General features: G+C 33.9%; 1 protein-coding gene across 1 annotated transcript; it reads right to left on the bottom strand.

Annotated features, from left to right (window-relative positions):
• Positions 1–13,442: 13,442 nt before the first annotated feature.
• Positions 13,443–14,263, bottom strand: LOC122024851 (ACT domain-containing protein DS12, chloroplastic-like). Its single transcript, XM_042583574.1, has 3 exons — positions 13,948–14,263; positions 13,751–13,876; positions 13,443–13,552 (listed from the first exon to the last, which is right to left on the bottom strand). The coding sequence occupies exons 1-3, from the start codon at positions 14,128–14,130 to the stop codon at positions 13,511–13,513; spliced, it is 351 nt and encodes a 116-aa protein (XP_042439508.1). The 5' UTR covers positions 14,131–14,263; the 3' UTR covers positions 13,443–13,510.
• Positions 14,264–23,204: the final 8,941 nt, after the last annotated feature.

The raw sequence follows: 23,204 nt of genomic DNA, 5'->3' as shown, positions 1-23,204 counted from the left end.
CCTTCTATGATCTCGTAAAAATGTTTCCAACGATTGCCCCAATCGATTATCATACTAAATTGAGTAGGCTAAATGATTCAACAACCTACTGTGCTTTACGAAAAAGGCTTCTTATTAATTAACCATGTTGAATAAATTAGACAAATCGATTTAGCAACCTATTGTGTTGGATCGAAAGCGCTAAAGGGGGAGGGGGGCCGGGCGGGCGGAATAACGCTCGTGACTTTCACTTTCATTTTGGAAAACTTAGCGTAAAACGCAACGGAAATTAAAACAAACAACACAAACACCAAGATTTACTTGGTTCGGAGCCTGGGACGACTCCTACTCCAAGGTCCGCTATCGTTGATCGCTTTCGGTGGACAATCACTATCAATTTGGAAATCTTTTACAACTTGAAGTACAATTAAATGCAATAAAATATACCGACGACAAAAAGAAATAGTAGAATTGAAGCGTCTGGTCGTCAGAGTTGAGTTGCAGCTTTGTTGGAATGTTCTTTGAGCAGCACATGGAAGAAAGATCGCTATTGTCAATTGTTGTGAAGCTGCTGCTCGGAACATGCTTATAAAGCTCGTGGAGGGTGCCTCCAACACCCCGGAGGGCACCCTCATCCGTGCCAAATCCGCAGCAAAGATGAGCTCTGAACAGGTCACCGCTTATCTGCCTGAGGGCGCCTCCAACCTCCTGGAGGGCGCCCTCGCGCCAGGTCCAGGGCACACTCAAGCTCCATGAGGGTACCCTCGCGCCTTGCTACGATGTCATCTCTATTGGTTACCCGAGGCGTAGATGTCCAAATTACTTCCTACAAAATATGTTAGTCTAACAAACTAACCATATCCTGCAAAATAAAGTTAGGACAATATAGTTATGAAAAATAAATCAAACACAAGTATTTGACGGTCTCAGGACTGTCCGATTTTGACTTCAGATTTTCGACCGGAAACCCTAGGTCTAGCCGACGCCTACTGTTCCCTCATTGGGGAACGCGTCCACACCTACTCCACTCAGGAGAGTATACTTTTGTCAAACCAGTCCTTCAGATCGACTGGACTTTTGCTCAGCGTCCGAGGCTCCAAGACTTTCTGCTAGACCTCCGATGCTAAGATACTAAGGTAAGTAAAAGAGATTTAATTTTAAATAAATTGTATAACATAAAAATGTAGGATGTCGAATCTACGAGTCAACTACACGTACACATCTAAGACCTTCTCAATGACCTCCACGCAATTGGTCAGAAGGTGGAGAATCACGACGTCATCAGGTATGCACTAAATGCATTTCCTAGGAAAACCTTGTGGGCATCAATGGTTGATATTTACAATGTCTCTAAGGACCTTTCCTCAATTAGATTAGATGAATTATTTTCAGAATTCGAATTACATAAACAGACTAACACACCCTCGGTCGGGAAAAGTATTGCTCTTATTGCAGGTACAAATAGAACAAAGGAACCAAAAGTCAAGCACCGAATCAAACCCGAGTCTGAAAACGAGTTAGACTCAGAAGATGACGATGAGATCACTATCAAACTAGTGAACCTTGTATGAAAACTATACAAGAAAAAGAGGGGATTCACAAAATGGGAGATCAAAAAGGTGATCCTGTCAAAGACGATGCAACCAAGCCCAAGCTTCAAAACAAAATTTGAAGTCACCTGCTATGGGTGCAACAAAAAGGGACACATCAAGGGGCGAATTGTCCAAATTAGAAGGAAGCGAAGAAGCAATGAAGAAAGAAGGTCCTACAAGCAGCATGGGATGAATCATCATTGGAAGACTCCGATGAAGATCTAAAACAAACAAGTTTCCTTGCACTTCCAGCTTGAGAGCGAGTTGTCGAATCTGAGTCCGAGACAGAATCGGAAGCTGAGTTTGAGTGAATTCACAGATCCATATTTGGTTCAGAAGGTTCCCAAACCAATGTAAGCATATCTTTAATTAGATGGCATAACTTGATTTCTTACTTGTCAAGAAAGTTAGCTAAGTCCAACCTCCTAGTCAAGTCACTCCTAGAGGAGGTCAAAGCCCTCAAGGAAATGACTATCCCAAGCTCTTTGACAGAATTGGTTTAGATTGGAACTTCAACTCAAGTCCAAAAACTTGAGGAAGAAAATTCTAGCTTGAAAGTCAAGTCAAGAAATTGAAGGATACATTGGAATGGTTCACTTTAGGTTCTAACAATCTTGACCTAATTCTTGGAAAACAAAGAGTCATATACAATTGGTCCGGACTTGAATATAAGGATAAGCAAACATTTAGATCTTATTTATCACTTGTTAATCGAGCTAATAGAAGAATAGTCCAAGTATGGGTCTCCAAGTCTAGCTTGATTAATCAAGTTAAACTTGGTCAATATTGGATCCCCAAGGATCAATCCATTACTTTGATAGACTCTATCGAGACTATGATCTAGGGGCAGTCAATAGAAAGACTACATTCATTAGATAAATTTGTTTGATGTATGCTTTACTACTTTCTGTTTTTCATGCTTAGATTAGGGTAGATAAGGACTTAAGCTTGATTCACACTTGACTAATTATACCTAGTATTTTCATAAAGGAAATTAAATGTTTAATTTCTTTAAAATGATTTGTTTAGAAGTGGTTGATAATCCAATATCCAAGAAGGTCTAGTGTCTCGCCACAAGCTAAAAGTCAATTATTGAAATGAATATTTAATTAACTAACTTTTAAACCTTAGTCTAACTCAAATATGAATCAATCCTTAGACGTTAATCTAAATTGAAGATAAAATTAACCATCTCACAAAAACTTATAAGGTCCCCTGATTGACAATCTAGAAGAAGGGTGAGATGGATTAAGATTTAAATTAGTTCAATCAATCAATTAACTTTAATGAACTAAAAATTAAACTTAAAAAATTAAAACTAAAAATCAAACTTAACTTAACTTAAGTAAACTAAACTTAACTTAACTAAACTTAACTTAACTAAACTAAACTAAACTAAACTAAAATAAAATAAACTAAACTAAACTTAACTAAACTAAACTAAACTAAACTAAATTAAACTTAACTAAAATTAACTTAACCTAACTAAACTTAACTTAACTAAAATTAACTTAACCTAACTAAACTAAACTAAACTAAACTAAACTTAACTTAACTAAACTTAACTTAACTTAACTTAACTTAACCTAACTTAACTTAACTTAACGAAACCCAACTCGACCTAACTTAACTTAACCTAACTAAACATAACGAAACTCAACATAGCCTAACTTAACTAAAATTAACTTAACCTAACAAAACTTAACTAAACTAAACTAAACTAAACTTAACCTAACTAAACTAAACTTAACTTAAATTGTCTTAAATCTAATCCAATTAAATCAACCATCTCACAATCACCCATTGGTATAACATGATTGACAACCTAGATTGGGTGAGATGGAAATTAAGGAGTTGAACACAATCAATCTATCTTATAATCCATTTAAAATTGGATCCAAATCAAATACTCTATGTGTAGGAACATAACAATTTGGACAAATGGATGTTGGATAGTGGATGCTCCAGACATATGATTGGAGATCGATTGAAGTTCACCAAGCTAAACCTCAAAAATCTAGGGTCAGTTGCATTCGACAATGAAGGAAAGCTTAAGGTAATCGAAACAGGTAATATCGAACTAAGTTCTTATTTCATTATTCGAAAAGTTTTATTAGTTGATAAATTTAATTTCAACTTATGTAGCATAAGTCAACTGTGTGACTCCGGATACCTAGTAACCTTTTCTAACTCTAATTATTTAATTAAAAATATCAAAAATCCTAAAATCAAACTTAAGGAAATTAGGAAAAATAATATTTACACAATTAACCTACCAACATCCTCACTAAAGTGTCTTCTGACTCACATGAGACTCATTTTAAAAATGAGTCAAAATGACATAGTTAGAGGTTTACCAAAATTAAAAAAATCTAGAAAATATAATTTGTAATGCTTGCCAACAAGGTAAACAAACTAAGTCAACCCACAAAACTAAGTTAAACCAACTCAATACTTGAGCTCATACATTTAAACCTATTTAATTCACACGGAGCCAAGTCACCAAGAAAAAAATCAATACTGCTTAGTTATAATTGATGATTACTCAAGATTTACTTGGGTAAAATTTCTAAAAACCAAAGATGAAACTTTTAAAATCTTTAATAATTTTTGTAAATTAATAGAAAATAAAAAAGATACCAAAATTAAAAGAATTAGAAGTGATCTTAGAGGGGAATTCGAAAACTATAAATTTACTAAATTTTGTAAAATTGATGGATATAATCATGAGTTCTCATGCCCTAGAACTCCTCAACAAAATGGACTAGTAGAACAAAAAAATAGAACATTATAAGAAGTTGCTAGAACTATGTTAAATGAATATAACCTAAGCAACCAATTTTATGCTGAGGAAATAAACATAGCATGCTAAATTCAAAATAGAATATTAATTAATAAATTTTAAAATAAAACCCCTTATGAAATATACTACAACAAAATACCCAATCTAAATTATCTAAAAGTGTTTGGATATAAAGTACACATATTAAACACTAAGGATTATTTAGGTAAATTTTCATCAAAATCTTCAACTGGTATATTCTTACGATATTCAACAACCCATAGGATTTATAAAGTTTATAACAAAAATACCCTAAAAGTTGAAGAAACGACCAATGTAATTTTTGATGAAGAAAATAACTTATCTAATTTAATCAAAGAAAGTAATCACCAAAATATAAGAAAAATAGATGGCAAAAAAGATAATCAATTTAAATCTAAACCTAGTGAATCGAAAGAACCTAGTGTTGAACCCAACACAAGACCATCTAGGATAAGATCCAACCACCCATTTGACCAAATTTTGGGTGACCCAACCCTAGGAGCATGAACTAGATCATCTTATAGAAACCTAAGCCAAATAGCCCTTATTTCTAAAATTTAACCCAAAACTATAGAAACCCTACCTGACCTAGATTAGATAATCATAATGCAAGAGGAGTTAACCCAATTTGAAAGAAATCAGGTCTGGGAACTTGCACCTAAACTCACAAACAAATCTATAATTGACACTACGTGGGTATTTAGAAATAAACTAGATGATAAAGGTGATATAGTAAGAAATAAGGCTATACTAGTAGCAAAGGGGTTCAACTAAGTAGAAGGATTTGATTATGATGAAACCTATGCACCCGTAGTCATACTTGAATCCATAAGGATGCTATTAGACTATGCAGCACATAAAGGATTCAAATTATACCAAATGGATGTAAAATCCATATTTCTAAATGGGTTCATCAAAGAAAAGGTTTATGTAAATCAACCCCCAGAATTTGAAGACCTAGACCACCTAGACCATATCCTTAGGTTAAAAAAAGCTTTATATGGACTAAAACAAGCACCTAGGGCATGGTATGAATGACTATCAACATACCTAACATCTAAGGGATTTAACCAAGGCCAAATAGATCAACCTCTATTTGTTAAAACTTTAGAAAAATATATTTTTATCGCTCAAATTTTTGTAGATGACATGATATTTGGCTAACCAAATATAAAAATTTTTAAAAAAATTATCAAATTAATGGAACATAAATTTGAAATAAGTCTAGTAGGAGAACTTAATTTCTTCTTAGGTTTACAAATAAAACAAACAAAAGAAGAAATTCATATCTTTCAAACCAAATATGCTAAGGAATTAATAAAAAAATTTGGAATATGAAATTCTAAATATATAAATAGACCAATGGAAACTAATGTTAAAATTGATTCTGACTTAGAAGAAAAATCAGTAGACTTAAAATATTATAGGAGTGCAATAGGAAGTCTACCATGCCTAACTGTAAGTTGACCTGATATTTTATTTATAGTAGATATATGCACTAGGTACCAATCTTGTGCAAAAGAATCACACTTAACAAATGTAAAAAGAATACTTAGATACATTAAGGAAACCCTAAGTGTAGGACTTTGGTACCCTAGGACTAGTACATTTGACTTAGTTGGATTTTTTTTTAACTTAGACTATGCTGGGTGCAAATTAGATAGAAAAGTACAAGGAAAAGCTACCAATTTCTAGGTTAGTGCCTAGTAAGCTGGTCCAGTAGAAAGCAACATTGTGTTGCTCTATCCACTACCGAAGCAGAATACATAGCCATGGGAGAATGTGCATCTCAATTGCTATGGATGATGCATACCTTAAAAGATTATCAACTTAAATACAAAAATATAAAAATTTTAATTGATAACATAAGTTCAATAAATTTAACTAAAAATCCAATACACCACTCAAGGACTAAATACATAGAAGTAAAACATCATTTTATAAGAGATCACGTAGCTAAGGGTGGCATTGCACTTGACTATGTTAAGTCCAAGTCAAACCTAGGTGACATCTTCACAAAACCCTTACCTGAATTTGAGTTCAGTACACTTAGAAGAAAATTAGGGATGTGCACAGTAGAGTAGATTAAAATTTTTACTATTTCAAAAAGTTATTATTATTATTTTCAAAATCATATTTTGTTTTAGAATTCTATGAAAATTATTTTGAAAACTCCCAATTTTACTAGTATTTTCAAAGATTAGAAATAGCCTAGGATATTCCCCTAGAAAGAATGTACTCATAGGTTTAAGCCAGAGCATCTCATAAGTGCAATATGATTACCTTACTTGTGTATGAAAAACACTTAGAATGATGTGAGATGCATTGGGTATTGCCTGGAGTTCAGAATACTTATATCTATGCATCAACATAAGTCTGGACAATAAATACCAAAGTCAAATTAATCAAGTTAAATTATCCATTAGTCAAACTAACTGGAATACTTACATAACTTGACTAATCAGGAGAAAGCTACTACCTCATGGTAAATAACTAGTAGCTAAAGGTTAGACATTTGGTTAAGGAAAATAAATATTTATTTTGAAGTTTTTCTTTACTTTAAACTCTCATGCCTAGACTCTAGGACAGTAAAACTTTTGGGCATTCATCAAAGGGGAGGGAAAGAAAATTAAAGTTTTTCTAAAAAACTTCAAAGTTAAAATATTTTTTTTAATTCAAAGTTAAAATATTTTTTTTAATTTCAAAGTTAAATTTTTTTTGAGAAAAAAAAAGTTTAGTTTTTCCCCTTAAATATTTTACTTGAAAAAGAAAGCTCAATTTTTTTGTGAAAGTATTTTTAACTAAGTTCTTATCAAAGTTTTTAAGTACTTAACTAAGTCTTTATCAAATCTTTCTAAAAGCTAAGCCTTTATAAAAATTCTTTTTCAAAATCTGTTTAAAGCCTTTTTAAAACCATTTTTTTCAAAAGCTAAGTGTTTTATTAAAAATTTATCAAATTTTTTAAGTACTTAACTAAAGGTTTATCAAATTTTCTCTATTTTTTCTAAAAATCTAAGTGTCTTTCAAAGCTTTCAAAACATAGTCTGTTTGAAATTATTGTGAACTCTCTTGAAATAGTTTTTTGATATATGTCAAAGGGGGAGAGAAGCTAGAATGTCTGAAGTTAAGAAAAAGAGAAAGTTAACTGATTAAGGGGGAGCTAACAAATTCTTTATGAATGAATCGTTAAACAAATTCTTTATGAATGAATCTCTTAACTTGTTCTAAATGTTGTATTTCTTTTGCATTTCTTTGCATTACTTTTACAATTATTGTTATATATTTTACTTAACTTTGAACTGTGTTATCATAATAAAAAAGGTGGAGATTGTTGGTGCAGGAAACACTAGATGATCAAACCTGTGTTTTAATAATAGCAAAGGGTTCAAAGTTAAGGTTACTTGTTATCTAACAAGTGTGACTGAGCTTGCAAGAAAGTCCTAAGTGTTCTTAGGAAAAAGTCCTAGTGGACTCTAGGCAGGTGGAAAACCCTCAGCGCCAAGCGGAAGGAAGCACCGTCGCGAATAGCTGCTACCCCCGACCCTATCGTGGTCTCTCCACCATCAACTTAGATATCCCCGAGCTCTGACATCACCTCCATCATTGTGTGAGCTCAATCTGGATGCTCTGACCTACTAGGATAGATGATTTCCTTATCGATTTTCCTCACCAAAGAGGAGATCAATCAACAAATCTGGACCAGTTAGACGCAGTTGCGGTCACCCCTCATCGTCCTTAACTATAACTCCGGCTACGCCACCACTACCAACCTCCTCCTTGAGCACAACACATGCATGTTGTGCCGCTCCTCTTTTTCCATTGCCAAAGAAGAAAACTGTCGCCTTCTGCTACCACTGTAGTCCTAACCAGTGACATAGCTGGCCACCAGAAATCACATCAGAGAGAAGAGGATTCAAGCTCGATGTGACCTTCAGACGTGAAGACAAATTGTATACTCTACATTTGAGGTGGGTAGTTCCTACTTTGACCTCTATAATTTATTTGATCTTAGCGCATGATTATTTATTATCATATATTGATTAAACAGTAGTTACTGCTTACCTTGACTCCACTTTTTTGCTTCTTGAGTTGATACTTAGTTGCTTGTACTTAAATTTGATCTATTTAATATCCATGTAGTCTCATTATTATCCATGCTATTTATACTTGTATCTTTATATGACAATATCATAGTGTAGGATATCGAGTATCTTACTAATCCCTTGTTTGTTCTTTAGGCTTATGCCTGTACCTTAGTAATATCATACTGTAGTATATGATATCGAGCATTCTACTAGACCTTTATTTGTTATTCAGGTACATGCCTATACCCTAGTGAGGTTAGATTAAGGTGCGGTTTTCGAGTTTTATATTAGATATGATTATTTATTTTCTGCGTATCATTATATTGTTATATCCTGATAACCATTGTCTCTCATTCGTGGTTGAGAGAGTCATTAGTAACCATTGTCTCTCGTTCATTATTGAGAGAGTCGTTAATGATCATTGGTATATTCTGTCGACCATTATCTCCTATTCATGGTTAAGAGAGTCGTCAGTGATCATTATACATTCAACTTTGCACGGGACCTTCCGTGGTGGTTGTTGTCGCCCATAGTCCGTAGCTAAATAGCTACACGTTCTGTCTGCCCACTAGACTAGGTAGTGGTAGAGTGTATTATCGCCCATAGATAGTGACATTTATGTGCTCTGACTATCCACTGCACTAGATGGTGGTTGCATGTATTGTTGCCTGTAGTTAGTAGCTGGGGAGCTAGATAACTAACTCATCCTATCTACCCACTAGACCAGATAGTGGTAGCATGAGTTTGCCCGTAAATAATAACTCCCCACTAGACCAAGTAGTGGTAGCATGAGTTTGCGCATAGTCAGGACTTGATATATATTTGCTATACATTTGTTATATGCTTCTTTTATGCATGTGATTTTGGGGTGTACTGTATGTACTCCCTATTTATTGGTTACACCTAGTGGAGCAGGTTAGTGAGAGGTTATGTCATTGTTTATGGTTTGCTTAGTACATGATTTTATGTTAGTGCTCTTACTTTTGTTCTAAGTATTATTACCTGAGACTACTTCCTTTAATCTCTTTATATGTAGTATCATGCACTATCTTTCTAATATCCATCGAGTATTTTGTACTAACTACCCTTATTTTCTTTGACCTTCTAGGTTAGTAGATAGAGGATGTGTGTGCCACTCAGAGGTCTTGGAATTTAGTCCCACTTGTTTGGATTCTCTTTTTGAGTTGTTTGATTTATTTTTCCACTGCCTCTTTTTATGGTTGTATTTCCTAGTAGAATCTTTGAGTTTTGTTATAATAGTTTAACTATTTAGTTTAGTATGATTACATGTACATACATATATACATGCATTGGTATTTAAAAAGTTATCGAGTTTTTATGTTGCATCGATGTCTATTTTGCTTGATCTGAGTCCAATATCATATTTCCTATATTATCACTAGCGGTTACCTTCCAGTTTGATGGGCAAGTATACTCTCAGGATGTAATAATTTATTGGTATCAAAGTCAGCTTCGTTGTTGATTATTTTATAGGGATTTCCATCTCATTTTGATTTATGATTTTTGTGTTTGGGATGCAAGGAAAGCTGAAGGACATCTCTGAGATATATAGGAGAATAAGGTATACCTCTAGTGGTTGTCATACTTTTTTGAGTTTACTACCTTGTTTAGTTTATTGTTAGATAAGTTGAATATCATAGAAATTATGGTAGGATGGGTTAGACTCTATCAAATTTAGTTGAATTGTGTATTTTTTTTGATACCTAACTATCAGGTATTCACTTACTTGGTTCTAGCATGAAGACACTTAGTGAGTCGACCTTATTCACAGTCATGGTTGGGGTCGATCACGGAAGCAACCAATTGACACTTTAGGGCTCAAACCTGATGAAGAGAATGTATATTCTTTTGTGGCACCAATTGAGACCGAAATAGAAAGAAGGGGTCATGCCCATCAACAACCTATTGGAGATCAAGAAGCATAGTCTCAGGAAACACGAATATCGATATCCGCCCCTTACACACTACCCCAAATATGACTTTCTGCAGCATGCAAATATGCTATCCGCAGCGCACATTGCACACTACATAACTGCAAGCTGTTAAAAGTCATAAAACATCGACAGCCTGCACCGCACACTGCGATTAAGTGCTTTCACAGCTTGCATCATACGCTGCCATTATGAGCTTTCGCAGCACGCACCGCATGCTGCGGTTACAAATATTCACAGCGTGCACGACGCGCTGTGATTAAGAGTAATCAACAACATTTGCAGTGCGCACCGCATGCTACGGTTACAAGCATTCGCAGCACGCACTGCGCGCTGTATGTATGAGCAATCGATAGCATTCGCAACATGCACTGCACGCTGTAGTTAAGAGCATTAGCAGCATGCATGGCACGCTGCGATTAAGAGTATTAACAACATGTGCCGCATGCTGTGATTAAGAGCATTCGCAATGCGCATCGCGCGCTGCAGTTATAATCATTCAAATACCACATACAAATATCACTCAAATTACAATACTACATACAATTATAATACCACACGCAAATTATAATATCACATACATATACCACATACACACAATTATAAAATTAAAACTCAAACAATTATAATATCACATTCAACCATAAACATCACTTAAGTAAAAGAATCAAAACTAGTAACACAAAATTCACTAAGTTATAACATAATTTCTTTCATACAAAAGAGTATATGACTTTAAAATAAATAAAACTATATCAGTCATACACAACTATAAACTTTGATAACCAAGCAACTGTACTTCCTATTGCATCATCGAGAAAAAGCATTTCATCATTTGGTCTAATTAGGTCCACCTTCTCTACAAAAACTTTATCAACCCAAACTTTCCAACATGATCCACCAAGAAGAACGTGATGCACTTTTGCTTTTGGATCTGTAGATGCAATTCAACCTTCTGCCACAACACCATCAACACACCAATGAAGTAGCTTACATTTAGCATTATCCCGAATATCTCCATGACTCACATCCTTCATTTTTGACTGTATAACAATATGAAATTATTACACTACAAGAAAAAAGCTAATAGACAATGCTTTTAAAGCGTTGTCTTTGTGCCTGAAAAAGCGTTGTTAAAAGCACTGTTGTTAAAAGTCTGCTCAACGACAATGCTTTTAAAGCGTTGTCATTTGTAGCGAAGACAACACTTTTGCAACGCTTTAAAAGCGTTGTCAGTTTATGCAAAGACAACATTTTTGCAACGCATTTAAAGTGTTGTTTTTGGTAGAAAAGACAACGTTTTTGCAACGCTTTAAAAGCGTTGTCGTTTTAAAGAAAAAAATATAAAAAATTTATTTAAAAATCATTATTTTTATATTTATGAAACTATTATTTTTCTTTTACCATGTCTAGATTCAAATTTTACATATAATCAACTCAGTTAATGATTTCAAACTCATACCAAAATAATAGAATTCTGACATTGAAGTAATATTAGTATTTAATTACATGAGAAGCTAGTAAATATCAAAATTAACATTAATTCTGTTTCAAAGTAGATAGTGATATTCACAAATAAAATAAAAGAGCACAAAATAATCTTGTGAGCAATTGGATTTTGTCTAGGATCTTTGTGAGCTTTAAACAGATTGAACAGTTGGCCTGAAATATAAACAAAAAATTATAGTCAACAGTTTGAACCAAAAAATTACTTCTACTAGCTATTTTCTATAAATGAACCAAAACTCATTACTCAGAAATGAAATTCTTGCAGAAAGAAAGAAAGAAAGCTTGAAGAAATGCAACGTTTCTTCAAACTACAGAAAGCACTGTTATTGCAGAAATACAATATTTCTTCAAACTGCAAAAATAAATCTTGCAGAAAGAAACAATTATAATATGATAAACTGTGGTTCCATACATGAGCATTACTGATGGCTCTCAAAAGAAACAAAACAATCAAAATAAACGAGTTCAAAATGTGAAACTTTACTAGAGAATCAACTATAATATGATAAACTATGGTTTGTAGTACTCAGTATAACATCCATTTCTCAGTTTTTGTCTTATGTTGCATATGTATTTTTTATTTCATATTTACATGAAGTATATATCTTGTAATACAAGCAAATATCCTGAAGTTCAATAATACATATCTATAGTAAGCTTCTACGCTTACAACCAATGAAGTTCTATAAGAACTTCTTATGAGACATCAGTTGAGGTTTGTGTTGTTTACATTCCTTTCTAATTTTATTAGAGAATGATCATGGCCAGCATGCGATTGAACAACTTCAAGGAAATTCAACAGCGTTATACTTTAACAAGGGCCTTAACTAGATTGAATAACTTACTTAAAAGAAGTAATGTCTACCTGAACAATGCTTTCTACCATTAAAACCTCCTTAGCTTTTTCACAAAGCACCCTAACCTGAAATTTTATTTAAAAACTTATAAATATAGTTATTAACTCACAATGATAAACTGCAAGAAATTCCAAATATTATTTTCATAGGGAAAAAAAGAACACTAAACAAACATTGGACTGCAAAAGCTAATGTCTTAACAATGTGAACTCATTGTGAACTTTTAGCAATTAGCAAGACACAAGAAGGGAATAGAAGCATTTACCTCTATTCCTTGTTAATAGAACAAACAGTTAATGCATGTAACTAGAGGAGTCCTCCTATAACTTGAGTAATATTTCATAAATTTCCAGAGGTTTATGAAAAGATACAATAGAAACCTCTACGAATATTTTTTCTATATAACTTACAAGAAAAATCAGCTCAATCAAAAACTGAATTCCGAATGACATGCTGATCAGATAAACTATTTCCCAAAATCTCTACCAAATTAAAGAATTTATAATTGTATCAAGGAGAAATAATTAAGTCACATCGGATAAATAAATCATCAGATTATTCATTAACAATCGACACTAACCCACCCCATAGTCCAACAAAGAAAATCATTACAGTCCAGGAATGAAATATGGATTGGCCAGTTCTACATTAGCAGTTTCAAGTCTGGGAAGAGCTCAAATTTCTCTACAAACTCCATTGTTTAAAGCTTGAATCATAGGATATGTGGAACAATCCAGGGAACCGGATCAAAGACCTACAACCGAACCAATTCGTTACGAAGAAAGATCGACTAAAGATTAAAATAGATCTAACACCAATATCTACCATTTTACATATACAAAGTATATAATTATAAACAAAAAATCAAAGCTAAAAAAATGTTTGCTACTCTAGAAACAAAAAAGAAACATTGAAAGAAAAACATGAAGGGAGTCAGAGATTTCGAGTATATAGTGTCAAGTAGTGCTCCAAGGCGATCGCCAAAGGCTACCTCGACGATGGTTGCATCTGGGTTTGAGTCTTGATCAATTATCACTTTAGGTGTTGGAATTCTGTCAGTCTCTTTGGAACTGTCATCCTGTCACAATTGAATTCAGGGAAAATCAGAATGGATTTCCGGATAAATGCATCAAGCAGGTGCTTGAATACCTCAACAGCAGTTGGGTATGTAGCTCTAGGAGTGCGTTGGGATGGACATCTGACAATATCCCATAATACAACATCAGCAGAAAATAAGACACACGCAAAGAACAAGCATATGCTCCAATCCAACAATCGAGGGTTAAGAACAAACACGACATGGTATATAGAACGATCACACATCAGTAACATCTTGATGTGCCTACAAGTTCTCGATTCATCCGTAAGAAAATCCTAGATTAACAAGAAGTCGAGATCTGCATTTTTTGATCTATTTAATTGGGGATAAAAAGCAAAGATTTCGCATCCATGGAACATTTTTACACATGAATCTGTAAGGGGAAAAAAAATAAGTCTATAGCCAAGAATTAGGCCATGAACATTTCAGCCAGGTAATTTACATTAAACATAATTGGTCAATTCTCTTTGCTGGTCGGGATGCAACAATCGATGTACTTGTAAATGGAACTGCAATTGGGTCCATTTTCTCACTGGCAGGCTCAATACAATGAGTATGCTATTGGACTTTTGCTCTGCCGACAAGGGACAATTTTCTATAGCATAGACTTTGATCCTTGAGGATGTCAAACCTTCGTGGAAATTGAAACCAACAGAGAATGTCTAGATAGGTCAAATACTTCCATAGATTTTGCTTAATCAATTCCACACATGGTTTAGGTTTCTTATATGGTTAATGGAAACGTCCTATTAGTTCGAGTTGCAACAATGGATGAGAAGTTAAATTCTTCTTCTGAAGAAGAGAGGTATAACAGATTGACACACTCATGCTTTGTTACAATGCATCATTAAACCTAGACAAACTTCCGGAAGAGGATATGAAAATGAAAAACGTTTATCGATGATAAAGCAACAGAAGAGCAGATCCTTCTAATCCATTTTGCTTGGAGTTATCAACAACAACAACAAAACTCTTAACGCTAAGGAGGAAGAACGAAACCTAACTTTAGGATAAAAAGAATGGATTAGGCCTATTCAAAACCCTAGCTCCGCTATTTACACTTAAAAGAGAAAAAAAATCCAAACTACGAGGATAAAGATCGAATCATTGAACTCAGAAGCCACAAGATCCAGTTCGCCAAGTAGCCTATCTTCCGTGCAAAGAATCCATGAAAGAGGAGGTGGAGATTTACCTCCAAGAGATAGTCCGGAGCTAGATGGTGTCGGAGTGATCGGCCACTTTCCTGGCGAGCTCCTCGCACTCGGCGCAGTAGAAGAGATTTACCTGCTTGTCCACTCTCTTAGCCATCGCCTGCAACCCCACAGCCGCCGCCAAGGTCGCACCCTCGAACAAAATGAGAGAGTGACAGAGAAAGAGAGAGAGGGGAGAGATCAAGGTCTAGGTCGTCCACGCCAAATCTTTTTGGCCTCTATTAAGGCAAGAAAAAAATGGCAGCCACTAAAATCATCAACTCTGTGCTCTCAGGCGTCGTATCCCCCATGTGCTGTGATGCACGGTGCAGCATCGGAGAAAGGCTGCTCCACTACGCGCAAAAGCGAGTGGCTCAAAAGGGTGGGCCACAAGCCAGCACCTCCCGGCTTCAGATTCAGACCAAGGCTCGGCCGAAGGACCCCAGAAGCCATCACAAACATCGCCATTCTTCTGCGTTAGCATGAGAGGAGGAGCTCGAGCAGAAAACCCACTCAACCTCAGATCTATAAAGAATACGCATGAATTGAGCAGAAAACCCCCAAAACAAACATCCTGACCAGAGAAGGAATAAATCGAAGGAGAGATCGGACAAAAATAAGCGAGGGAAAGGGCGAGATGTAACCTCCTGTACGGCGAGCGGCTTGCACTGCATGAGCTGCGCGATCTGCTCGTCCAGGTTGCCATGGGTGTCCGAGGCCGGCACTGGACTCACGCTCATCTTGTCCTCCTTATACCAGTCACCGCCTCAACGTCGAGGGCGAAGGAGGCGAAGAGATGGGTCGATCTGTCGTGGTCGATCACCTCAGCACCGGGATCTGCCGCTTGACGAAGGTGTGGTCTTGACGGAGAGTTCAGAGGAGTGGTTCGCCGGAGAGGAGTTGGATGGAGAAGGCCGCGTGAGATGAGGAGTTGGGAGAAGGGTTCGGGATAAAAAACGATCCGAAGATAGGAGTTGGGAGAAGGGTTCGGGTTTTCTATTCCTTACTTAGATCCAACGGTTTGTATTAATCAAGATTTAGATGAGAATTTAACAATGGACAACACTTTTTTAAAAATATTGTCGTAGACACTAAAACAAAGTCTGATAGACAATGCTTTTTACGAAGCGTTGTCTTTGACCCGTAGAAATCACTAATAGACAACGCTTTTTAGAAAAGCGTTGTTTATTAATAAGAAAATAATGAAATAGACAACGCTTTTAATGAAAAGCGTTGTTAAAAAAAAATAGACAACGCTTTTTATAAAAACCGTTATCGTTTAAGTGTTGTAGAATCCCAATTTTTTTGTAGTGTTAATTCTACCATATCTATTTTATAACAAATATGTAATTTAGAAAACAAAAATTGTAAAATAATTACCTGAGCTACAATTAGAGGTTGGTTTACATTACTATTTTTTTTCCATGACTACCGCCACCAACATCATTACCTATACCGCTACCAATGCCACGCTAGCAACCTAATTTTATAAACAAATTGTGTCAATTAATATCACCATAAGATAATTTTACTAACAAGAATACAAAATAACTCAAAGTAATTAAGACAATTGATGACAAACTTTTTCATATTATATATTTGGTTTTTAATTACTAATCTGTTCTTGCTCATTTTGTTGCCTCATATTTTGAAAAAACAAGAACCTCATTTCTTGCATTTCTTGTTGAAGGTTATTCACCATACTTTCAAGTCGTTTAATAGTTCCATTTTGTTGCACAGATGCTCCAACTTTCGATGGTGTTATTCCAAAGCCCATTCCGTGCACTCTACCTCGAGCTTCCTTGCCAAATACGAGACTAATTGCATCATCAAGAATGTTAGTTCTATTGTGAGATTCAGGTGTACAAAAATTTTGTACAAGTGTCGAACCTTTCCTTAAATAACCTATTGTGTTCTTTAGAAGTTAAATTAGGAATCACAGACAGAACTTAACATCATTGATTTCAAATTTAACTTATCTGTTCTTAATAGTTTAGATTTGAATCGCAAGCGGAACTTAACATTATTGATTTAAATCCACCTACGTTATTAATTCCATTAAATATTAATTTCCAAAATTGGCTTCCAGGACTGCATGGCGAGGCACATGACCTTCTTGGATATGGGAGCAACCACCATCGCCTAGACAAAACCTTTTAAGGAAAGCTAATATTTAATTTCCTTAAATAACTCTAGGTTTAACCAAAAGGAACAATCGAATCACAAATTCGAAAAACAAAGAAAACACAAACTCGAAAAATAAATTCGAAATACTAGATCTAATGCTTCTTGTGTTTGGAATTCTTACAAAGAGAAATAACTAGCATGATGCGGAAAATAACTGCTAATTATACATTCTCTTTGTATGCTAATGACCTCGAGATCTTCTGCAGTATTCCTCGCCTCGCCTTGGACGTCGTGTGGGCGACGATCCTCCAAGATGAACACCACCCAAAGAGGTTACTTCTTCCTCCTCTAAAATCCGGCCACCATCACCAATTTAGGAACCAAAGAGAGCAAGGGAAAGGGTAGGGGAGAGATCCGGCCATCATGAGAGAGCACAAGCAAGAGATTAGAATTAGATGCCTCCTCCTTCTTCTTCTTCTTCTCCTTCTCCTCCTTCTTGTATCCGGCCACTTAAAAGAACCACAAGCAAAATGTGGCCGGCCCTAGCATGATAAAGAGCTAGAGGCCGGCCCTAAGGAGGAGACTAGAGAGAAGAGAGGAAAAAAAATATTAATTCATGAAGCCTCTCTTCCCCTTCTTTTATAATACTTGCCCAAGGCAAATAAGGAAAAACTTTATACAAAAAATTAAAATCTTCCTCATGTTTTTCCTTTTCCCTTTTAATTTTTCTTTTTCTTTCCTCTTGATTGAATCAATCACCAATCATATATTTGATTGGATGATGATTTAATCCTATTGGCCGGCCCCTTGCTTGGGCACCAAGCAAGGGTGGCCGGCCCCTATAAGGAAGGAAATATATTTTTTTAATATAAAATTTTATAATAAGAAATCCTTTTATAAAATTTTACAAGCTCTCTTTCAATTTCCTAAAGTAGGAGTTAAAAAAGGAAAGTTTTAAAAATTAAAACCATGTTTTAAAATTTAAAACTTCTCTTATAAAATTTTCTTTTTTAACATGGTGATAGAAAATTTAAATTTTAAAACTTCTCTTCCTTTTTTTCCTAAACCATGAGAATGGTTAAAAAAAGGAAAGTTTTAAAACTTTTAAACTTTTGTTTAAAACATGTGGCCTAATTCAAATAAGGAAAGTTTTTAAATTTAAAATCTCTCTTTTAAAACTTGTAGTTTTCTACAAAGAGAAGATTTTAAAAATTCAAAAACACCCCTCCTTTTTTGAATTATTGTGGCCGACCCCCTTTTGCTTGGGCACCAAGCAAGGGGTCAACCCCCTTAAGAGGACAATGTGGCCGACCCTTGCTTGGTCACCAAGCATTGAGCCGACCCCCGTCTTGGACACCAAGATGGGCTTATATTTGGATGGACTTATGGCTTTAATGAGGCTACGACAGGGACCTAGAGGAGAAATTGATTTTGACCTTCCGATGAACTTGAGTATACCGTATTCGCCCCGAACACACAACTCAAGTTCATCGATAATAACTCATTCCACTAGAGAGTTATTATCGCACTACCACACCAATCCCAAATTACATTATGGGCTCCTTCTTATCATGAGTATGTTAGTCTCCCTGTGTTTAAGATAACGAATGCCTACTAATTAAGTAAGTTACTGATAACTCACTTAATTAATATCTAACTCCAAGAGTAGTAACACTCAACTTCATTGTCATGTCGGACTAAGTCCACCTATAGGGTTTAACATGACAATCCTTATGAGCTCCTCTTGGGGACATTCTCAACCTAGATAACTAGGACACAGATTTCTTCTATAATCAACAACACACACTATAAGTAATATTATTTCCCAACTTATCGGGCTTATTGACTTATCGAGTTAAATCTCACTCATTGATAAGTCAAAGAAATAAATACTAAATATATGTGTTTGTTATCATATTAGGATTAACAGCACACACTTCCATAATAACTAAGGTCTATTTCTTTTATAAAGTCAGTAAAAAAGAACTTACCTAAAATGGTCCTACTCAATACACTTGGAGTATATCAGTGTAATTTATTAGTTAAGATAAACTAATACTTAATTACACTACGACTACTAACATTAATGTAGATATTTGACCATTGTGATTCTTTATTTCTAAATAAATGTTTATACAAAAGCTAGGCTTTTAGTATACTCTTTAACAAAGAGCCTCTCTCCATGTATTTGTTCACATCCTCAATGCATATAAATCAATATAAACCAACCATCATTCCATGAAACTTCCAATGTGGGATTAAAGTCTCATTCACAATGGAGCCTCTTTCCTCTTCCACTTCTTCTCCATTCACTTTTATTCAACACTTTTGACCCACTTGCACTTACTAATAATAAAACAAGAATACAAATATATATAGGCAAATATAATAAAAGTAAACTACTTTACAAGCAACTTACTTTGATCACTTTCTTATTATTTTGAATTGTCTTTTGATAGTTTAAAATACAATCTCACTTTCTTCCAAAATCGATTGCAAAAATTTACTTGAAACTCTTCTTTTATAGCCTCCAAGTCAGGGCTTATACTCTCCTATCAATCAATTGATCATCACTTTTAAGCCAATTGCTCTATTAAATTCAATCATTATACCTATAGAACGACTCTTAACAAATCTATTTGACCACAAACGGTAGATTGTTCATGTTCAACAATCGATTGGTGTTAAGAGTACTACAGTAGACTAAAAAATTTTCTGTTCACTACAATACAGTATCATCAGTCGATTATTCAAACTTATCAATTCACTGATGGACAACTAGTTAAATTCACAATCTAACTCTAAACTTTTTGTTAACTCAATCAATTGATCACCTGGATCGATTCCCTAACTTTCTGTTTTCTACAATAACAATCAACTATTACTATTTATCAGTCGACTATTAATGTAGCATAACACTACATCCGTTGAGTTGATGAATCGGGGTTTAAACTTTCTATTTATTACAATAACATTCGATTATCATTGTCCATCAGTCAACTATTGCTATAACAGAAACTCCAAATACTATAACAACCCCCAATCATTATAATAACTCTTAAAACAATATAGCAAACCCCTAATCACTATAACAGCCTCCTGAACACCCTGGCAAAAGATTAATTTTATATTTTAACTCCTTGATTTTATCCTAATCTATAACATCCTCTTCACTGCTGTGCTCGCTGTGGTTATAGACTTTTTATTAAATTATAATCTAAGCTCACAATTTATTATAGGTCATTGAAATTGAAATGTATTTCAATCAATTCATGATTACAATGAACTCCAACAGTTGATTGATATTAAAAGATCAAAATCAAAAATAACAAAAATTTAAATATTTATCGTTCTTTTTTAATTAAATATGCGCTGGACCACCGCATATGATTTTAAATTTTTGCTCGCAGTAAGTGTCACAAACTTAATTAAAATAATTTATACTCACACCATTCTCCAATACTTTCCTAATCCTAGAAGATTTACCTACAAGATTTGCTCCGGAAGACCGCTGAGAATTGATTTTTTGATTTAAAATATTGTATACATTATATATAGATACCATCATTTAATTTCATTTATAAATATGGTCATTTCATCGTTAGTTTAAGCATGCATTATTACTCGTACTACTATTTTCACTATTCAATTCAATTATTGGTTGTTGATGAATTGGAGCGCATGTTTTTTTAATTCAAGGTGTCATGGAAAAAACACAAAAGAAGAAAAGGGTTTTTATATATCCTGATGAGTATTATCTTAAAACATATTTAATGTGCATTGTTTAAATTATATATTGAGTCAACCACATTAATTATGGATATTCATCCAATTTGTACCGGAACCTAGCTTATCCCGCCAACTCATCCAACGTGTTGCCAAAAAATGATGACACTTGTCATCTCAGGCGTCCCATCAAGTTCTGTAAACGACAGAGATGCTCTCAGCTCGAGCAGTGACAGTCCATGAAAGAGGACATGATATGATTGTTAGCAAAGAATTGACTCCGATATTTTAAGAGACCTCATTCATGTTTTCTATTTTGGCTGATAATAAGTCATAATTATCATACTTAAATTTCTAAATGTTTTACTCAAGTTAAATAGTTACGATAAAGCTATGTAATCTAGAAAATATATCTCTAATCGTCCAAATATGTAAAAAATGGTTGGATAAGATGGTGGTGCAGTGCGGGTAAAATGATAATATAACACACGAAGTTGAGTATAAAGTTGGACTCTATCTCTATAAGATGAATTTGTTCCGTACTCGGTGCTCATGGAACACAATAATCATCTCCCAACATACAACAATTTTATCTTGCGATAGCTGTCTTACAAATCTCAAAACGATTTGTAAGATGAATTTGTTGTAGTGTATGTAAATTCTGTTGATAGATTTCTGAAATTCAATGAGTTAATAAGTAGATAATTATTGAAGTAGACACATGTAAAATTAAAAAGGATCAGTTTATTATTTCACCATAAAAGTAACTTGTTCAAAGCAAGTTCAAAATTGAATCGATTTCGAAGTAAAATGGTTCTTTTTTACTTTATTGGTTTCGTAAAAATATCAAAGTAGTTGGCCATATATGACTTCACATGTTACGTTGATTAACGAAGTAAGTTATTTATATGACTTCATAGTTTTTGTATGTATACGACTTCACTGTGACGAAGTAAATATTTTTTTAAACTACACCACTATTTAAATTTGTCGAAGTATTTTGTATTGTATTACTCCACTATTTATTTATATTAGAGAAGTAATTAATTATATTTTACTGCAACATAATGTTAATTGAACAAAATATTTCCACCACTAAAATTAAATAAATATACAACAAATATCTAACAAATACAATCCAAAAGAGTAATAAAAAAAAACATGTTTAACCAACTTCACCCAAAAGAGAGTATCCATAAATCTCTAAATTCAACCCAAAAAAAGAGTATCAACGACTCTTAGATATTCATATAGAAGTAGATAAATTCACTTTATTCACTTCATATTTGATCACACTAAGATTGATTGTAATACTGATTCTTAATTAATAATGTAAACTAAAACATTAATAAAAATTTAAGGCTCAATGTAAAATGACTTAATATTTCATAAAAAAAAATTCATTTTTTTTCTTTAATTATGGATCTTCATTCAATACTATCTTTTTCATCAGCTTATTACACAATATTCATATTAATACTACTTTATTTTAGATTATCTTAATGAAATTAAAAGGATAATATAATAGTCACAATGTACATAATAAAAATTATCAATTGATGTCAAATTATATAGTGACAATACATACCAGTTTGTTTTAATATAATTATCACGGCAAAATTTAAAGGATGGCTTACTATTAGGATGGATCTATATCACTTGTTAATTAAATAAATTGATTTGTAGAGCAGTAGGACAAATCTAGCCAATAAATGTCCCTCCTGTTTAGCTAGGTTCGATTGTAAATGAGACTCATATATTTCTATAAGATATACAAAAGAGTAAAGTTATTAACAAAAGACAAAAAAAATTATTGAAAATTAATGATTATGATTTATGTAGGGTAATATATAAATTGGAGTGATCAAGCCGGAGTGCATGTTTTTTAAATGTCAGTATAGTAAATACATATGAGAGTGTTAATATTGGATGAAAAATAATCGTGAGGATCTTCAAGGCAAAATCAAGTAAAGAGAATATCTATAACTTGTACCATTTATCAAGTATGGATGATGACTTACAGGTAAGCAGAGCCTATTTCTATCCCCAAGTCTTGTGTTATTTTAAAATTTATTCGGATCGATGCGATGTTAGAGGGGTGAATATATAACTTCTAGTTTCCCGTATTATATAGGTTGTATGATAGAAACTTGAGGGAGCCCTCCCTTAGGCATAAGAAGGTTTTGCATGTATATATCAGTGTAACGAAATATTTTTTTGATGAGTAACTATTATTTTTTGACAGATGATTACGATTTTTTGAC

Source organism: Zingiber officinale, chromosome 9B (assembly GCF_018446385.1).
Source record: "Zingiber officinale cultivar Zhangliang chromosome 9B, Zo_v1.1, whole genome shotgun sequence".
Taxonomy (NCBI): domain Eukaryota; kingdom Viridiplantae; phylum Streptophyta; class Magnoliopsida; order Zingiberales; family Zingiberaceae; genus Zingiber; species Zingiber officinale.
This window is presented reverse-complemented; position numbering and strand designations above follow the sequence as displayed.

Bases quoted from the DNA above. Each gene is read 5' to 3' on its own strand.
- LOC122024851 (XM_042583574.1), bottom strand. From the start codon at position 14,130: ATGTTACTGATGTGTGATCGTTCTATATACCATGTCGTGTTTGTTCTT. The intron at 13,877-13,947 runs GTATTCAAGCAC...CAATTGTGACAG, and splicing joins CATACCCAACTGCTGTTGAG to GATGACAGTTCCAAAGAGAC. The intron at 13,553-13,750 runs ATATACTCGAAA...GTTCGGTTGTAG, and splicing joins TTGGAGCACTACTTGACACT to GTCTTTGATCCGGTTCCCTG.